General features: G+C 41.7%; 1 protein-coding gene across 2 annotated transcripts; it reads right to left on the bottom strand.

Annotated features, from left to right (window-relative positions):
• Positions 1-577: 577 nt before the first annotated feature.
• CDC23 (cell division cycle 23) lies at positions 578-19,522 on the bottom strand. 2 transcript variants are annotated; one of them, XM_085312703.1, is made up of 16 exons: positions 19,384-19,522; positions 19,239-19,311; positions 18,187-18,324; positions 17,856-17,898; positions 17,389-17,494; positions 17,151-17,283; positions 15,323-15,500; positions 15,136-15,233; positions 14,804-14,885; positions 14,075-14,228; positions 13,808-13,927; positions 13,425-13,500; positions 12,944-13,005; positions 10,903-10,981; positions 10,686-10,805; positions 578-9,729 (listed from the first exon to the last, which is right to left on the bottom strand). In XM_085312703.1, the coding sequence occupies exons 1-16, from the start codon at positions 19,497-19,499 to the stop codon at positions 9,559-9,561; spliced, it is 1,749 nt and encodes a 582-aa protein (XP_085168829.1). In that variant the 5' UTR covers positions 19,500-19,522; the 3' UTR covers positions 578-9,558. The 2 variants fall into 2 exon arrangements, with proteins under 2 accessions (XP_085168829.1, XP_085168830.1); XM_085312704.1 differs by having other exon boundaries at positions 19,387-19,522.
• Positions 19,523-20,626: the final 1,104 nt, after the last annotated feature.

Genomic DNA, 20,626 nt, shown 5'->3' with positions numbered 1-20,626 from the left:
CCCTGGCCCGGCCCCCGGCGGCGGCAGCCCCCGGCCCGCCCCAGGGCGCTGAGCCCCACGCCCGGCAGCGCCGGAGGTGCAAGCCGAGGCCTGGGGAAGGCCTTGCTCGGGACAGGGAGCAGGGAGCTGCCGCCGGCACCGCCCTGGGCCCGGATCAGGTGGTCCTGCACGGCCGGCGCCGGCAGCAGGGTGCAGCGCGTTGGAATAGCCGCTTCTCCGGGCACGAGGGTGTCCTGGGGACACCCGGGGATCTGGGGCACAAGGGCACCCCAGGGACAAGGGCATCCTGGAGACGCCACAGCATCCAGGGCGCAAGGGTGTCCCAGGGGCACAAGTTATCTGGCCCCAGCCCCGCAGCCTTCCTACCCGCTGGGCCCCAAAAGCAGCCAGCCCCCACTGTGCCCTGATGTGCACCAACGGCAAGGACAGCCACAAGCACGGTGGCAGCCCCTTTCCTTGTTGCTAATCGCAGTACCAATGTAAATGCCTTCCTGTACAGTGAATAAATGCTGCAAAACACAGCTACAGCTGAGTTCATTTCTGTACCCACCAACAGAAGAAAATAAAGCTTCACAAATGGGGTTGGGAGGCATTTATTTCCCTTATCTCACAAATCATAATTTGGGAGAAGGCTAGTACTAACAAAAGAGTCTCCTGAAAGAACACCTCATTGCGTTTTTTTCCCCCAAAGAAAGAAGTACAAAAGACACCCAACAGAACAAAACAGCTGGGAAGATAGTGATGGCAAAATTAACCAGTGTTCTAGTAAATTTTCTTTAGGCATATCAGATTGCCGAGTAGTTATCTCAAAATCCAATCCCAGCAGGTTCAGGTGTGCACAGAATAGTTAAATGTGGAGGGTCAAGTGAAGCCTATTCCACCAGCAGCCACGCAGCACAACCAGCATTGAGCAACACCCAGCACCTCGCCACAGACGAGAGCCAGCAGTAAAAGGCTGTCATGCCTCTCAAGGATTAAAGGGAGGGTGTGGAAGATATCACGGGTAGCACCTGTATTTTCAGTCTTACAAAAGCAGGAACTGTGTGAAGTAAAATTATCAGATGAGCCTTAGAAATATTGCTCACTTCATATTACAGACATGGACAAAAAAATCCTTCTGAATTGCCTCCTCTATGTCCTGGAGGTAAGCTCCTTTCTAGTGCCAAATCTCGTCACCAGCTTAGCTCTGAGCATTTGAGCAGACAGTTTCCCTTTATTTGATCTAGTCTATTAATAAGAGCCGGTTAGATTTTTCTTTCTGATTATTTATTACAGATGTTATTTAGATCTTTCCCTAACAGTGATTCTGTCAATACGCTTTATAGTTCCAGGCAACTAAAGCATTAAGCTGCCCATGCAGAATGGAGAAGCAATTTCAGGTTAGCCTGTTTCTTCAGTTTTGTTTCTGGTGTAACAGCTGACTGTGGGCTGCACCCTGCCATTCTTAATTCAGATATAACTAACAATTTCTATAAGGCTGATGAATGTTCAAAACAGTAAATAGTTTTTGTTTTTGAAAGAATCTACTTATTTCAAATGTAAATCTTACAAATATCTCAACTGAATAAAGTTATATAATAGCACAGAGGATAAAAGTTTTAGGCACTCATAGAAAGAGTAAAGAAATGCCTCAATTTACTAAGCAAATACAAGCAGGTAAAAATGGCTGCACTCATGGTTTGAAAACATTTCAACTGCATGTGGAAGTAGAAACATTTCTTTCTGACAAAACAACTAACTCATTTTTTAAACAAGGAAATAAATGACTACACTAAAAATCTTATTGAGCCACACACGTTAGTAGAAGTGACCAAGTACAGAAATCATGTTGATGAACGTATTTTAAAGTCTAGAACAGTCATTCAATTTTCTCTTCTTTCCTTAATATTTGCTCTTTTCCTTAGTATTTGCTCTTTGGGGACAGGATGATTTCCACACRACTCTCCCAGGCTTGGCTCTGCTTCATACAGAATCACAGAATGGTTGAGGTCGGAAGGGACCTCTGGAGATCATCTAGTCCAACCTTCCTGTTCAAGCAGGGTCACCTAGAGCATGTTACACAGGGTTGAATACTTGTATTCATTTGTACAAATAGTGTAACGCCTGGACAAATATTTATATGGATAGTCAATATTCACTATTAGCAATTCTTGGTAATTTAATTACAGGGTACTGCTTTATGTAATACTTATTAGTATTATGAATGTCTTACATTTTCTGATGTAAGATTGGTTTCAATCGCTTATCCCTTTGCCCAGCTTCAACAGTTTGGGCCTGAAGATCTCCAACAACTGGGCAGGCATTTGCTTCTAGCTGAAATATTTTGGAGTATATCAGGCAACACATTTAATCTCTTTACAAGAACAGGTCTGGAGAAACATTTTTTCCCCTTACATGGCAAAAAAAAAAAAAAAAAAAAAGAGAAAAAAAGAAAAAGAAAAAAAATGCTGATTCCCATGATGTTTAAATGGAACTTTAAATGGAATTTTATGGGTGGTCAACCTTTGTGTTCATCACTCATGTAAATATTTTTCCATAATTCCACAAGTTAGAATGCTCTATCGGAATTCTCTCATGGCAGTAAAGACCTTGACTTTTATATTTTCTCCTCACAGAGTAGTTTGGTCTTCCTATTCCAGCTGCCCTTCAGCCATCTCTACCTGCAATTAAGAGCACTTCTAGCCTCTGGATAAGAGGGACAAAAACTGTATTCTCTCTGTTGCAGCTAAGGTATCCAAAACTTCTCTATTATTGACCAGCGAGTCTCAGGGAACAGCAACATCCTGCTGCTGTGCAAGAGAAAGTGAGCAGGGGCAGAGGACAATAATTTTACCAATGGCCTCACTCATACACTCACAGTTGTATATAGCAGAAGTGTTTGCAAAATGTATCAAGATTCAGTTTTGCTGCTTGAGGCTATCTTCTGTAGAAACGTTGGTTTGACAGGTGCTCAGGAGCATAAAAAAGGACAGAATAATTTCTGACAATATTTGGAATTAAGAAAACAGGAGCCTCTGCTACGTGTACACAATGCACAGAGAACCCAGTATTATGGTGGTACTGCCTTACCTKCATGTTCTTCTGTGTGGCCACCAAAATGACTGCTCTCATGAAGTACATGAAGCTATGGATAAAAGGGAAAGAGCTACCAAAATGCCATTTCACTGAAGTGGCTAAAATCATCCCTAAGACATGCAGAAATGGCTATACTAGATTTCTAGAGGTAAATAAGGAGCAACTACCCTCTTGCCTTTGCRTTTGCTTTAATTACAACGCTGATACTGATGCTGTATCAACTAGTGCTTCTTGCACTCTCCTCACATAAGGGGTTAAGTCAGTATCACCTTCCTACAACAGGATGGCACAGCCTGGGCACACTACTGTGGTTATCATTACAGTCTGGCCTCACTGCAATCCTTATACAGGCCAGCACTTGCTGTCCACAGGCCAGTGCACTGTCCTTCCCACCTACGGGATGCTCCCCTGCAGCAGGCCACGTGAATGTGGCAGCACTGCTCTAAGAGGGGCTGCACTAGGCAGCACCTATTTCAGCACATGCAGCTTGTAACCATCTCCTGTCAGCATCCTTCAAACAGGATCATCCAAATACCATCATCCAGTCCTCTGCTCACTGGTGTTGCAACAGAAAATTGTCAACAATCCCCACACCCTTCTGCCAGCAGCAAGGCTGATGGGGCAAGGAGGCAGGTCATGTCATGATGGGTGGACAAATAGCCTACTGCACTCCTCACTGTGACTCATGTAAATGGAAGTGCACAGGGGTCCTGGTAGAAAAAAATCAGGGCTCTTCCCTCCCCTAGTAAGAAATACACAGAATTTCCAAAGAAGGAATGTTTATGATGCTTCTCCACACTCCCTTGCTAGATTATACAGGCAAGTAAATAGCTCATTTTGTACTGTATTAGCATTTGCCCTACCACACRTTTTTGTTTTCATAATTACTAGTTAGATTCAAAGAAAACCCAGCATATCTTTAATAAATATCAGTGTTCATTTACTATATGAAGCTCAGCACCAAAAGAGTTGTAAAAATATATTATATGAATATGGAATTTTTCCTCAAGTATTTTTAAAGATGAAATGTAAATAAATACATAGAAGCCATAGTAAGACAACACTACATTGCACTGAATGTCCAAGCTGAAAAAAAAARRAAAAAAAAGAAAAATCACAGAGCAAGGTCACATCCAGTCCTGTAACAAGCACAAGTCATAGTTAACAGATATGTATAGCTGGACTCCAGCCATTTATATTTAAAATAAGGGATGRGCCATAAGGTAGATTCAAGCTACATAAAGGTATTTTTGGATACCTTTAGTTGAGTAAACTATCTTGGTAACAGATGGAAAAAATTAGTAAAACTCATTCAAGCACGACAGATTTATACAGTACAGATAGATACAGAAAGACTTAAAGAGAGAGGATGAAAGTCTGTAAACCAGACAAAGCAATCACCTTTGCTAGTAACAGGCCACCTGCCTGGAATAAACAAGTTAACTGAGGAAAGCCACTGTTCTCAAGATCAAGGAAAAGGCAAGGTGTTTCTTGGAGAAATCTGAAATGGATCAGGCAAGCAATAAYCTAAGAATTGGAGTCTGATATGGAATAAACTGAAGAGTAGAAAACATGAACATCTGAAACTGAGCACATACCCCTGGCAGAACAACTGCTGAACAGTAGCTGCCAAAAGAGAAAGAAGGAAAGGCCGATTCAGATCTATGTATGATTCTGCACAATAGACAAGTCTGACTCTTCAAGACCCTCATGGGCTACTGACTACACTGGTGTATAATTTAAGGGGGCAACCAGCAATTAGAGCTTTAGCTGGAGAGAATGGGAATATACATTGCCCCAAAATGGCTATAGATACAGGAGCCTCAGTGTACTGTAAGAGCCCTGGGCCCTGGATGGGACCTTCAAAATCACCAAACACCACAGCTTATATCRTATCTGACACTGAAAAGAAATTAAGATTCTAAAACTATTTCATATTCTGATGGTGCAATTGGTAACTACACAGATACACTGTGTTCATCAAGTACAAAATTTTGAACAGGAGAATGATATTTTAGAGAAACTATTTTTCCTGAAAAAAGTAGTAACTCTGGATTCAGGAAATGGTTGTGTTTGGCAACAGCCTGGTTGTATGGGAGAGAAACAAAAGATTCCAAACACTCCTGTTGCAGGTATCCAGGTACCACTAAAACATTAGGAGGGCAGACAAGTGGATTCAGAACTTAAAGGTCTGAGCAAAGATAATTAGAATGTGGACAAATTCATATTCAGGTAATGTTAACAAGTCAATATCTGCCACTGCAAAGGCAATATAAATATCCAAAAGCAGCAGCAAAGGGGCTCTGACTCACAATCAAGAATATTATAACATGAGAAAGATTGCCTAAACAACAGCCGATCTTTGATTACTATGTCACTCAAGCGGAAGAGAATAGGGGAGTATGAACAGAACAGTCCAAAGTTCTGAAAGCTGAAGGAAGATCTTGCCCCAGCTCCTGCATATTCCATGTTCATTCTCTGTTCTGCTCCTTCCTTGTGAATTGTCTCCTCGCACAATAATCGCTGGCTGAGAAACAAGAACACTGTAAGCAGTGGTGGACTGACAGTAAAGCACCAAGTGAATGGTAGCAAAAAGTATTATCTGATACTAATAAATCAAAGGGCAGAAATAGAGACAACTATCCAAGTAGGCCACAACTTCAGAGACAGAAGATTTGGAAAGCTCCTAATCTGCACAGAATGGAATGCAAGAGATCAAGTCACACACCAAGACATCAGTGCAACCTCACACAGACTGTCCAGGAAATAATACGGGCCAGTTGGAATTGCGGAAAAAGCTACTCCAACAGCATATGAGCTAGAAACACTAAAACAGAGATTAATGCAATCTTTAAATGCAGTTAAAGATCTGTAAGAAGTGTTTAAAAAATACAGTAACTGATGGCTTTGGTGCATTGTTTTACAAGATGATCCTCCAAAGGACAATAGCCTGAGGAGAAGTCGCTAGACCTATTGGTAGTATTGCTGATTTCAGCAACATCCTTTCAAGCAAGTGTGCAAGCGCAAAAGGACTCTAGGAGAGGTGAATAATTAAGAATTATGACTGAATCAAGATAGAAATAACACAGAAGGAAAACTGCATAAGTACGTACTGGAGGCTACTTATACCTGTCTAGAAACCAAAGCTTAATTGTTTCCAAAATTTAACTCTGTGATGGACAACACTAATTTGTAAATGAGATTTATGTTAAAACCAGTATAACTTTTAGAGAGATCTATGAATATAATAACAAAATAGAACTTTGAATTTTTTTTTCCATCCAAGCTCTAACAAAATACTAAGGGGTCAATGTTAACAGTTCTCTGCAGTAAGACTGACTGTTCCTAGAAAATACTAAGATTTTGACCATTGTTCTTCTATGCCTGTTCTATAAATATGGTCTTTTATGACCATCATTTTCTATTTATGGAAGTATGTAGAATGCTTCCATAAATCTAAGAGTTATTTATAGTATATATAAGGCTTGTAAGTTTACTGGAAGGGAAAGACAGAACTAATAGATTTGTTTTGCTGCATTAATTGTGTAATTTACATTAGAACTTGCTCTGCAGACGGCATAAGAACTGATCGTCAATTGTTATTACAAACTAATGATTTTTTTTTATAGGTCACCAATGTTTGTAACAAGGTGTGACAACTTTATTTAGTGTATGTACTAGAACATTCAAAAAACTAGTAGACTGTTTTATGGTTCTAAATATACTAATTGGCCACATCTTTAGCGTTAAAACAGTAGGCAACTTCTACTTCTGTGTAATTCCTCCTTACTCTTAATAAATCATTCCCATCTTGAGGGACAGATGTCATTACAAGCAGGGATTTTCACACTTACAGAGCTGGCTTACTATAGCAGACATGCAAAGCAGCAACATGTCGGTCAGCATGCCTTCACTAAACACAAGTTTCTGAACTCAGCATTAAGTGCCAGTATCTAAGCTTAACGTAAGAGAGAAGAAATGAACTCGCAATCCTTCTTGGGCTTTAGTGCATCCTGACAACCCAACTTAGTCATAATTGTTCAACTCCACAGCATGTTTTACAGACAGGTATTTAAAATAGAAGTATTTGAAAGAGGTGCCTTCCAAACTCCACTGATTTTCCTGATGGTGAAGGCCTTTTAAAAACTCAGGAGGCAACACTGCATCAGCTGAAAGCAGTTCTGCTATTTAGATCTGGTGAACACAGTTAATTCTTACAGAKATCTTCCCATAGTGATACCCAGATATCAAATTTAATGCAGGACCTTTACAAACACCACAGTTTGGATAATCTTCTTTAAAAGATGTCCAGTTAAAATTTGGAGTATTTCCTCCTGAGGAAATCTTCAGATAATTTCAGAACTAAATGGGAGATTCAGCTATTAGATAGGCCTGAGGAAACTGGAACTTGTTTAGAAAGGAACTTCTATGGATTATTCATAATTTCTCATTACCAAACATTTATAGAAGTCTCAAGTATTTCTAGAAATAGCTCCAAGTTGTATMCAGCTTACAAGATGTAACTGAATAGAACTGAGAGAATTTGGTTGAAGTCAGACTGCAGCTCATAAATCAAACTGATACTATCCCAAATCGTTGGTGTTTCTTCACAAGTCACTGCTCAAAACAAAATCATACTCCTCCTAGGCAAGCAAAGCCCAAACATGATGCTGTCTTTGTTTGAAGGGCCCTATCTGTCAATAAGCAAGATGATTCAAATCAAAGTCAGCAAAGCTGTTGACCTCGGTTCTTCATTACCTTAGCAAAACTGTGAACAGACTACATATACATGTAAGGATATCTGGTTAACTGCTATGAAACGTAAAATTTAAGGTGATAAAWTAAGCACATGGGTAGATAAGAGAAGGTACCAGACACTAGAATCCTTAAGACATGGGTCCATGGGCCATTAAAGGAAGGACTAAAGTGTTAACTTTCAAGAGACTTAAGCAGAAACTTTGTAACCAGTAAGGCTGTCACAGGTTATGAGAAAGGGTCTTAAAGGAAAGAGCAAATTTACTCTAAGTAGTCTGAAGTGGATTGTGGGACCAGGTAAAATCTMTCATAGACTGTTCAGAGGACAGATCAAAGATCAAGCAAGCGCTGCAGCTGGATCAGGGAGAAACAAGCATGTAAAAATATAACTGACAGAGAGAATAAAAGCAGACAATTGTGAGTAAGCAGGCTGCTGGTCAATAGTCTCAGCCTGGCTGAGCAATGTGCTTAATTACCATAGTGTGTTCTATGCCTCTATTAAACTCTRTTCCTATTTCCTATGTGACTGTGCTCCCTACTCTGAATGCATTTCTTTCACATGAACACTTAAAGTAAAGACATGGATGCTAGAAAGACTTAAGGTCTTGGCCAGGGACTGGAAAGACCTGTGAACGTGAGCAGGCGTGAGAACTAAGTCACTGAGAGTATATCCATGTTCCACTAGCATACCTTAAGCCTAACTAGTCAGCAAGCAGGAACCAGATCAGGCCATTTCTGCAGTTCATGTTTACTTTGAGTGCATGTAAAGGCACTGTCCTCTCGTCTGTGTTAATCTGTTTATGGCCATGTCTGTAGTGCATTGGTGCATTTTTGGAACTCACACTCAGCCTCAGTCAGTATTGGCCAGATGTAGGAACATCTTGCACCCAGMAGACTCAGAGGGGAGCAATCCCCTGCATCCTACAGTCCACTAGATAAAACAATCCATAATAACATAATAATCCATCCCAGTTCATCCAATTTCATTTGCTACAGTACACATAAAAGTTGCACCATGAAGAAGCCCAAGGACAGTAACATTTTTTTTAATTATACTATCCTCCTGGCTGCTTTTCTATCCAAAGTCAAAATATCTGTCAGAACCACATATTGAACAACAATCAGCTGTCATCTGTCACTACTTGAAATTTCTCTGACACCTTCCAGCTCTAAATTCTGTTTTCCCCTAACATAGCACAGGACAGATCTAAGTGCCTCATGCTGTTTTAGTGGAACATCTTTCATGTAGTTGAATATAGGTAAAAATCCTTAAACAGCCAAGGCAGGTAACAGCTTCTGATGTAGGCAGCAAAATACCACTAAGAAGTCTTCCAAGATGTTCAATAAAGCCAGATGTAACAGGGTAGAGTCAGCTCAAATATGTTCAAATTTCCAATATGTTTTAACTCAAGCAGACAAGTTCTTCCCCCACTCTCAGTTATGAATAATCATGTCTATTGAAACAGACTGCCTTCTGACTGGAATGACCTGGTGAGAAGTACAGCAGATTCTGACGTCTCAGCATAGGCACTTTCATGTAGGCTGCACCTTTGCCTGTTTGGTCATACTTGCCTTCAGCTGCAGGCTCTAATAATTCTTATCCTCCAAGYGAAGGCAACACTGAATGAAAAAAATTCACTGGAAAGAAATTAGTTGCAGTAACAGGAATAAGCCCCATCTGCAATGTCACATTCGGTGCACAGGTTAGTTTGGAAGTATCAGCACTGTTCATGGTGTAACAGAAGACAGATTGAGTGGAGACACACGACGTGTGGGAGTGTTGTTGGCTGACAGTGATGCAGGGAGGAAAAAGGGAGCAGCAATTTCTGTGGATGAGGTTTCTCCTTGGTTGCGAAGTTGTAAGATCTGCCGCAGCAGGGCCTTCCCTTCTTCTCTAGTCTGAAAACAATTTATAAAAAAGAATATACAAAAAAAACCCCATACTATTATGTTGCATATGCTTCATACATATGCTTGTATGAAATACAAGCCTAAATCCCTACGAATGGGTGATTTCTCAGTCAAATTCCATATGTAAGCAATGTAAGCTACAGTCTTACAGAATGCCAAACTGCTGTAAAATATGCGTAGTCTGTTTTTTTGTTTTCTGCTATTTAACAAGAATAGTAAAGTATGTCAAGCTTTTCTTTAAATAGTCCTTACTTCTTTTACTCACCTCATTCCCACATTACTCTGATATTTCAAGCCAAAGTGGTAATATCAACCACCAACTGTGTTCAAATACTCCACTGAAAACTAGATGGGAGAAATTTCAAATAAACTAAATCCCAGTTCTTCTCTTTCAAGTTCAGACAGCTTTGTTAAGGATAAGCCAAACACCCTGCACTCATGGCTGTAGAGCCTACTTCCAGGCTGAAGTCAAAAATCTAAGCTGTTCATTTACAGCTTCAGAAAATCTCATGATACTGAGTCACATACAGAAAACAAATACTATTATATCCTCTGCATTGTCTACATACAAACAAGATCAGAAATATGAGGTCATGTAAATACCAGTACTACGCAGGGTGGCTTGTGAATATTAGGCCCTTCTTTACCCGCGACATTTTCTGCAATCTTGAGATTTCCACGAAGAGTCTCATATTCTTTTACTTAATGAACATGAATCTAGTATGATATGGTTCAGTTTTACTACCTACACTGTATTCCCCAACTTTAGTCAATCATAGACAGCAGCAGAAATCGGGTACACAAGATTCAAGGTATGACCCTTCACTTGCATGGCAAACAGCTCTCATTCCTTTAATAAAAGATTCCCCCCACTCTGAGAAAAGCCAAGATCAATGCCAGAGATCCCCTAAAAAGGAAGCACTGGGGATTGTGTGACTACTCACATCATTGAATGCACAGCATTTCTGAGCACAGGCTGAGGCTTCATCCCAGAGCTTACACTTGAAGTAGTATTGGGCCAGGTAACGGAAGGCAGTACTAACCTCTAGGTGCTCCACTATCTCCTACAAGATCAGGGGAAAAATACCATCTTTAAGTGCCTTCTAAGGTAGTTCTACATCATGCTTATTTTTCCCTCCTATTCCCAAGATACAGTCTTACCCCACAGGAATAGATATCCTGGATGTATTTGATATAGCACTGAGCAGCCTGTTCAGATTCATTCAGCTGTTCATGCAGCCTAGAAAAGGACAAAAATGGGCCATTGAAATAAAAGTACATTGTGGAAGACCCCCAGAGCAGGAATTTCTAGACCTTCTTGATCTACGAGAAGGTACCTATTAAACCTGACCTGAACTAGTCCAGCCTTTTCCTTTAGAATTTGCAAGTCATGTACCATGTCCTGCYCTTCATGGAATAGATTAACAGTGTGAGGCCAGTCAGAAGCTAATTGCTAGAAGCAGCTACAGGTAAATGTCCCTGTTTTGACGATATCTATTCTATTACATTTTTTAAGACCTTTTCCATCCTATTCTAACTGGCTATTGTCTTCCCTTCTTACACTCCAAAATCTTTGTATAGCAGTGGACGTTGTGTACCTTGACTTCAGCAAGGCTTTTGACACCGTCTCCCATAACATCCTCCTAGATAAGCTCAGGAARTCTGGGTTAGACGAATGGATAGTGAGGTGACTGAGAACTGGCTGAAAGGCAGAGCTCAGAGGGTTGTCATCAGTAGCGGGGAGTCTAGTTGGAGGCCTGTGGCTAGTGGCGTCCCCCAGAGCTCAGTACTGGGCCCCATCCTGTTCAACCTCTTCATCAATGACCTGGATGAGGGGACAGAGTGCATCCGCAGCAAGTTTGCTGATGATACCAGGCTGGGAGGAGTGGGTGACATACCTGAGGGAGCTGCCATTCAGAGAGACCCGGACAAGCTGGAGAACTGGGCGGAGAGGAACCTAACAAGGTTCAACAAGGACAAGTGCAGAGTCATGCACCTAGGGAGAAATAACCCTAGGCACCAGTACAAGCTAGGGGCTGACCACCTGGAGAGCAGCTCTACAGAGAAGGACCTGGGAGTGGTTGACCATGAGCCAGCAGTGTGCCCTTGTGGCCAGGAAGGCCAATGGTCTCCYGGGGTGCATTACGAAGACTGTTGCCAGCAGGTCAAGGGAGGTGATCCTGCCCCTCTACTCWGCMCTGGGGAGGCCTMATCTCGAGTACTGTGTCCAGTTCTGGGCTCCCCAGGACAAGAGAGACATGGACCTGCTGGAGAGAGTCCAGTGTAGGGCTACAAAGATGATCAGAGGTCTGGAGCATCTGCCCTATGAGGAACGGCTGCAAGAACTGGGCCTCTTCAGCCTGGGGAAGAGAAGACTGAGGGTGGATCTTATCAATGTGTGTAAGTATCTGAAGGGCAGGTGTCAAGGGGATGGGGCTAAACTCTTTTCAGTTATCCCATGCAAAAGGACTAGAGGCAATGGGCAGAAATTGAAGCACAGGAAGTTCCGCCTGAACGTGAGGGGGAATTTCTTCCCTGTGAGAGTGACGGAGCACTGGCACAGGCTCCCGAGAGAGGTTGTGGAGTCTCCTTCTCTGGAGATCTTCAAAACCTGCCTGGATGCAACCCTGTCTAACATACTCTAGGTGACCCTGCTTGAGTAGGGGGAGTTGGACTAGATGATTTCCAGAGGTCCCTTCCAACCTTATTGATTCTATGATTTCTTCTCTTTCACCTTCTTCCCTTTATACTACTTCTTTCTCAACAAAAATTGGTGCTAAAATCACAGTGTTCACATTTATTGCAAGTTAGAGCCTTCTTTCACATTGCTTCTATACATTGGACAAAGTCAATCTACTATTCTGTATAATTATCGAGCATCAGGTACTTATTTAAGCTCCACTATAACTCACACAAGTGTTGGCACTGGCTGCCCAAATCATTTCAGGTTACAGAGGCCCCTTCCAATCTACACTGTCCTATGACTCCCTCTGTAATTGTCCTGAAGGAAAACCTAAAGCTAAGGCTAGACACTAGGATTTGTGCAGGCTTTCTAAAAATACCTCTTATAACGTAGCTCCAAAAGTAGTATTGCCCCAAAACAATTCCACTTGTTTTCCATTTATTATTTCATCAGCATGTATCAGAGTGCTTTAATTCCACTTTATATAATCTTGACAATTTAATGTTACTATGTACTCACTTTGCCAGTTTCACCAATGCCATTTTCTCCACATCTCCAACCGCATAAGCTCTCCAATAGCACTGCCAAAAAAAAAAAGTCAGTCAAGCACAGAACAAAACCAACTCCAGCTCACAACTCTCATGAAAGAAWGTTAGAAACAGAAAACTATACAGCTCTCCAGGAAAGGAGTATATAACCTGTAGACAACTCTTTGTCGGGTGCTCCAGTTACATTGAAGCAGAACTCCCCTATCATAAATGCAACAAAAGCAGTTTAAATAAGCCCCTAACAACACGTTGTATGCACTTCCTTACATTCTGAGGCTAGGTTCAGGACTGCAATAAATATCAGCAACTACTACAAGCACTCGTCTATGTCCCTCAGTAAGGCTGAGTTCTTGTAGGGCTAGCCACACAGTTTTAACTGCAACCCCACCTAGCATCCTGAAAGACATTCTAACATACAGCCTGTACTACTCTGTATTTCAGTGCTCACTTACCTTTTTAGCTTCCACTAACTGGTTGAGTTTCTCATAGCATTCTCCTAGAGCAACCAGCATACGGGAATCATTGGGTCTGTAAAAAAGCAATTCCTAAATGTAGTTTAATGAACAGCCAGCTGAGACTGTCTGGCAGTCTTTCATCCTCCCTCTTATATGTCACTTAGACCCCTGACCAGGGCTCTTTGGTATTTAATTGACAAAGCCTTTGCTAAGGGTTAACAAATACAACTGAAAGTAATCGGCACAGTGAGACTGCACAAACCATGGAGCTGATGCTTTTGCCCCTTTTCCCTAGCTTATTTCCTGTATTTAAATTCTTTAGCAGGCAGGAAGCAGTTCAGAATGAACACCAAGAAACATGGCCATGTTCTCAACTCTACCTGAGCTGGTGGGCCCGTCGGTAATAATAGAGACAGTAAAACGGCATTTTGAGGATTTCATAGGTTTGCCCCAAGCCATACCAGGCTCTGTAGTCCCTTTTGTTCACCTCTATCGCATGTCTGTCAAAAAAAGGAAACATACAAATCAGGAAGCAGTCAGGATCAAGACAAAATTCAGCAAAAACTAACAAGGAAATACASAAGATATTACTCCAATCCTTTTGTATGTGAGCCTCAACGCTATTTTGTGCGGTGCATGAGTGATACCTATAAGCTTGAATAGCTGCAGATGTGTTCTTCATTTCCATATACTCATGTCCCATAAGCGTCCAGGCTCCCAGATACCGAGGATTTAGTTTCAAGGCTCTCTGGAAGTAGAGTGCTGCTTTTTCATGCTGGGAGCGTAAGCTATAATAATTTCCTAAAGCAGAAAAAAAAGCCAAATTTAAACAAATAAATGGAAAAAACAGCAGAGAAATAGAAAACAGGTGGAAGAGGTATTAACTACTACCTATTAACTTAAAAGTTTATAAAGAGACCTATTAAAGGCAGGTATGATTCAAACTTCAAGAGACCTAATAGCAGGCTGCTCTCCAGTGCTCTGGTCAAATCCTTTTCCAGCACCAATCAATTAAGATCCCATCCCCCCCCCCACCCTGAAACTTATTTCATGATCTAATAAATGAATTTCTCAGACCTGACAYAGAACTATTTCTTTTGGAGTTTCAGGACTATGAATAAAGGGATTATGCACTAAATGGGTCTTCATAAGGTTTTCTTCAACTCCTCTTTGCACTGACAATATTACAGTAGCTTTTGCAGAGTAAGATGATGGAAAGGGGTCCTCTGTCATTTTGTCTGCATTTTTATGCTGTGTGAGACCACGCCTACAAGGTGGTCTTGATAGCCTTGCTGGCAGATCATTTTCATCAGTGTTAAGATGTCCCACAGTCCGCAGACAGTATAATAAGAACAAGTAGCAGAGCTAGCTCTCACCAATTACACAGCAGGTCTCAACACGATACTTGTCTATCTCACAGAGATTGTGAGCCAGGTAGCTCAACTCAGGCTTCATGCTCTAGTGGAACACAGAAATGAAACTGGTGAGGAAAGGAGCACATTACACTTYCTGACGGAAGAAAAGCTAGGAGGTCGGCAATGCATACCTAGCATCTATTTCATGGAGTAGTAGGGAGYAGAAAAAGACTGAAAGCCAATCTTCAGAGAGGCTAGTTAACCACAGCTGCTTATCCAATGGGTACAATACCTCTGATAAATGCTAGCGTGATACGTAACATAGCACAGGCAACAAAAAAAAAGGTGCTTACCCTAACATACAGCAAGTTGGAGAAAGTGTCCATGTTTTCTATTCTGTAAGGGTCTTGTTTTCTTAGCTCGTTAAAGATGGATAAAGCTTTGTCAATATCTGAACAAGAAACAGCAGATTTGAGAATAAGAACTACAAATGCTAAGCTTGCATCAAGAGGCTCGCTCCTACTAGTAAGTATCACTGACCTCGAATGTTGTGGTAGGCAACTGCAATCTGAGAGATGATGTAAGTGCTTTTAGAAAATCCTGCATCAATGAGACTCTGATACTTCTGCAGAGCCTCCTCTATCAGCTGCAGCTCTGTATAAATATGTGCAAGAAAGAACTCTTTCATCCATGTATCTGGTAAGGACAGGAACTTCAACTAGTAAGAATCAAAGAAGAGGAGGAAGAAATGACAATCAGTGGTATTCTAAGAGCCACCCATGGCAAAGAATCTATTATTTTCCCTCCCATGATCTAGTAAATGGTCTTGCAGTAGAAGACCTTCCATAACCTTTCTCTTAGGCCATAACACCAGCTATGAAAGACCTGTATTAGGACCAAGAATTAATATCAGGTTCTTCCACAGGAGAGACTAAATGATGCCTATAAATTAAGAATACTGAAACAAGAAAGAAGCATTAAAACATCTGGTCCAAAGAACAGTACAATATGAATCACAGAATCACATTTAGTCACTCCCTATGTACTGCCATGACTGACCAAATGAAATGACTCCAATTCTTCTGCAATTTCAACAGTAATTGAAAAAACATGACTGTCTTATTTCAAACCTGAGAGTACCTGGCTTCTGCTTCAGCTACTAGCCTTACTTTTCCAATAAATTCAAATGTCCTTTGGAAGATGGTATTTTTCCCCCATATTTGAACATCAGAAAAAAATCAAAATCACTGTTTTTGATGAGCCACGTGAACACAACTAAGTAAACTCACCAGAAATAMATTCCCCCTTTTCCACAAATCTGTAAGCCTCTCTTCTTTGTCCCTTCTACTTTTTAAAGTATGTTACCACTCAGAATTGAGTGAGAATTCCAGGAGTGGTCGCATAAATCCCATGCATAAAGACAAAATCTATTTCTATATCTAAGTTCAGTTATTTGATACGCTCCTTCATTTCCTATGTGTGGCTTTGTATTTGACAAAGGGTGCGCCTATGTGATTTTTTAATTTGGATGAGAACTGCGCTTTTGAAATGAATTTCTCAATCATCCCCATTATCATACTTTGTTTCACATCATGAAGCTGTATCAGAGGATGTAAAATACATTCTCTCGGGAAATTAAACTCAGAGATGCACTCCCATTACTAATAGGTGTCTAAGCCACAAAAACAAATCACAGCTAGTTCAAAGTAACTTCACCAAATCAYGTGGAGTTGAATATCAGGTCTCCAGATACAATCATTTCTCATTACAGATTCAAGCCTACTGTACTGCACTTGCTAATAATGTAGGAAGAGCATTATTAAAGGCTTATTTGGTTGAATGGCTACTTACCAAAGGATCTGTATCATCACATACAATTGGCACAACGGTAACACRAAAAGCAAAATCTTTCGGTCATTCAAAAATGTTACCTACAGTGATTTTAGATATACTTTCAGTCTACCAACAAAAGAGCTTAGCAACTGTGAAACCAGAACCAGATACTTTAAAAAGAAAAAAAAAATCAAAGGAGGATGTTCCTTACATCAAAATAACCTCGCTAACAACTATTTCAGAATGTGTGCATTAGTCATTTCTTAAACCATTAGATGGGTGAAAGAGGAGAAGTTAGTCCTGGCTATAATAAAGATTCTCAGACTACAGCATGGCAAACAATTGCAGAAAAAGATGCTTCAACRACATAATTTACAGTCTAGGGTTGCCTTGTCTGACAGTCTCACAGGAGAATAAAGCTGTGGGTAACACCAATCTTATGACAACTAATCCATCAGTAACTGATGCATTCAGTTACTGAATCAGGTTAGACTCTGGAATTTATTACTACATCTTTGTAGTTCCCAGTTTTTACCATCTCTTTATCTGTGATCAAGTTGCAAAGTTCCAGCCAGGCTCCCCAGTGTAAAGGTAAGACATGAGCAGCTTCAACAAATACATCTATGGCTTCTTTCACTAGGTCCAGCTTCCGCAGCACAACACCATATCTGTAGAAAAAGTTACCAAGTAGAAGTTACCAAGTTATCAGAGGCATATACTCTGTGCACTCATATAAGTATACACAAATACACCAGCAATATATGCATACTTACAAATAAAGGCCAAATCCATCCAGTTCTCGTGCTTTATGCTTCTTACTAAGCTCTACTCTTAATTCTCGTAGAGCTTCATTTTTTACTTGCCCTTTTTCCAGAGGTCCTGCATGGAGAGAATGTCAGATAGCTAGCTTTCAGTCAAGATTCTTATCACAGTAATTGTGAAGCCAAGAGTCCATTCAGAGTCCATCACTGGCATGATCCGAAAGCTTACCACCCTCTGATTATTATTCTCTTTTTAAAAGAAAATCTTTAAGTCTCATCACCTGCTTTAAAAAAAAGAACTACAAGATGAAAATCTGTAACCAGTGTCAAGCCAATTAATTGAGAGTAAAAGAAAACTACATTACAGTGCACTATCCAAAAATAAAGGTGCAWGACATAAAATGGAAATGATTTGCATGAAGAGGCATTACCGGAAGCTTCATTATATTGTCTTATGTTCATTCACACCAGAGCCTTACCCAAACTATCCACTGTTTCATCATCCTTCTTCTTTTCTCCTGACTGCAGAAAACAGAAGAAAAACAAGCTTACTTTACAGTAGCATATTTCTTAGGTTTCTTTCAATTCTTGCAGCAGTATTTAAACTGAGTTTTCAAGAGCACTACAGACAATTCTATTTGGCTCAGTTAGAAAACCAAAAAAAAAACCCACAAACCTGCCCCCATAAAATTTGGCTTTCTAAACTGYCATTTAGAAGTGGACAGAAAACTAAAGTATGCCAGGTTCTAGATGAGAGAAGGAGGAAGTAGATGAATTCTGTGATAAAGGGAATTTTTTCATCTGTCTTACCAGGTATCTAGAGTACATATACAAGAAGTAAGCCTTTTGACTCTTGCAGCCCCGCAGAAAATATGCAGCCCTGTCATATTCCTTTAGATCAAAGTAAGACTTGGCTAATGTATAGGCATCCAAATCACGAGCGTCCTCCTGCAAGGACAAAGAGGAGTTCAGAATGTGGCATGCTTCAGGAAATTCATCCAGTTAGAAATATATCAAAGAAACTGTTCAGAAAGCTAAAAATATAGCTTATTCACACTCAGAGATAGTTTGAGTACCATTTGCTAGTCTCTCCATTCCCTCATGTGATCAAATTCCTAGTTTCCAAATAATGGTCAGAAATATTTAAAGTAAACCATGGCACTCCGGAAAACAGACTGTGGCAAGCCAATAGAAGGCATGAGTTAGCTACTCAGCGAGCCTGAATGGCCACAAATATGAAAGGTGATCAAGAATTCCATATTAAACAACATTAACCTGCTAATTTGTAGGCATAAACATCTTCATATCACTTTGGAATGCATTTATGACCTTACATTACTGCAATATAACAAAGTAGGARTCTTCCTGAAAGTCCTACAGTCCTTCTATGGACATATGGATGGAGATAAAACTGATTTCTCATGTGTTTTAAGGATCAAAGTTTAATAATATTACCTAATTTGGATTACAATAATTTTTAATCTTTAATAAAGATGAACAAACAAAAATAAAGTAGCATAACGTCAAAAATTTTGCTTGCAGAATACCTTATTTAGGGTGCCATAGCAATATGCAAAATGGGGTGCTGTCACCTGGTAAAACATGCTCAGTTCTGTTCACCCTATTAAAAAAGGTGTATAACAGAAAGGATTTAAGACTGTTACAAAAGAACCTGCACTTCGAACAGCCTTCTCTAAGGAAGCTTTTACAAAGATCGCTCGGACGCTTTGCTTAGTTTTAGGTAGTTTAAGAAACGGCCGGCGATCCCAGCCGCCGCGGGGCACGGCAGTTGCTCCCCGGGTGCGCAAGGCACCGCGGTGCCGGCTGCCGGGCGGGCCGGGCCGGGCCGGGCCGGGCCGTACCTCCGTGAGCGCGGGCGGCGGCGGGAGCTCGCTCAGCGGCAGCGGGTCAAGGGCGAAGGCCAGCTCGGAGGCCCTGCAAGGAAAGAGCTGCGGTCGGCGCGGGGCCCGTCGGCGCGGGGCGCGGGGCCCGCCACCGCCGTCTCACCACTTCCCGCTGTGCTGCAGCCCGCGCTCGCGGCTCCGCTCCGCCACGCTCAGTAGCTGCTTCTTGATCTCCCGCAGGTCGGAGAAGTCCCCGTCGCTCGACCCCGCCGCCGCCATCCTGCCGCGCGCCCCCACCAATGGCAACCCCGCACACTGAGCGCGGCTGGCGCGCTACACGCGGTCTCCCCATTGGGCGGCCTCGCGAAGCCTCACTCCCAATCGAAGTAGGCGCGCTGAACACGCGGCGCCCGATTGGCCGACTGGCCGATTGGCGCGAGGGCGCGCTGCGGTCGCGTGGCGCGGCGGCGGCTGGGCCCCGCCCCGCGGCCGGGGGGTCCCGGCGCTCCTCGGGCCCCGGCGCGGCGCGGCGCTGGGGGAGGCCGAAGTGGGATGCGTGGGCCCAGCTTGCGGCCGGGACGGTGGGAGCCGCCCTCCTGGGCGCCTTCGGCCTTACTCTCCAGCGCAGGTCTCTGGAGCCGGGGCCCCTGCTAGAAGCAGCCGCTCTCCGAGGAGTACAGCGAAATGAGATGCTTTAGGGAGGACTATAAGTTCAGTGCAAGAGCTGTAATGCACCTCCCTTTTCTGGAGCTGTAGGGTTGTTTTTATTGGAGTCAACTTTCTCTCCCCCTCCCCCTTTTTTTAAWACAGGGAACAGAGTTTTGCCTTTTTCTTCTCATTCTCAAATATTGTTTACATCTATTTTCTGCATACTGTTTGAAAAGAAACTGATGTTTCTCTCTTTTTAGTAAGGTATTTTTTTTTTAACAGATACATACAGTGAGGTACAGAGACTAATGATTTTTGAGGCTACAGAGTGAGAGAAAAACAAGAAAAAGCCATTTTGGAGACAACTGCGGAAAGGTTAGTATAGTCAGCAGACTTTTGGAGGGCCTTCCCAAATTAGCAGCAGCTGAAAATCTCACTCATTTGTGACTTGTTTCATTTATTTTGAATTTTGCCTTATTTAATTAAAATGTAGCTCATCTGAGTTTTAGACTGGCTGTCGTTTAGCTTGGATGCAATATATAGAGAGAACTTCAGTAACACTAAAGGTTTGTAATTATTTTGAGAACAAGAAACACCAGATGAGGAAACATCGGTCTTTCTTCCATGTTTCTAGTTGATCAGTTCTTATAATAGAAATACTTACTGTTTAATCTTGGTGTGCAAAATTGTCCTTGAGTTCCAATCTTCAAGGTCAACTAATTGTTTCTTAATGGTACTTCAGTTTGCCTCTCTTTTTT

This window comes from Rhea americana, unplaced genomic scaffold (assembly GCF_003343005.1).
Source record: "Rhea americana isolate MKP2758 unplaced genomic scaffold, rheAme1 scaffold_37, whole genome shotgun sequence".
Classification (NCBI taxonomy): Eukaryota; Metazoa; Chordata; class Aves; order Rheiformes; family Rheidae; genus Rhea; species Rhea americana.
The sequence above is the reverse complement of the archived record's forward strand: the minus strand, read 5'-3'. Positions and strand labels throughout refer to the sequence as shown.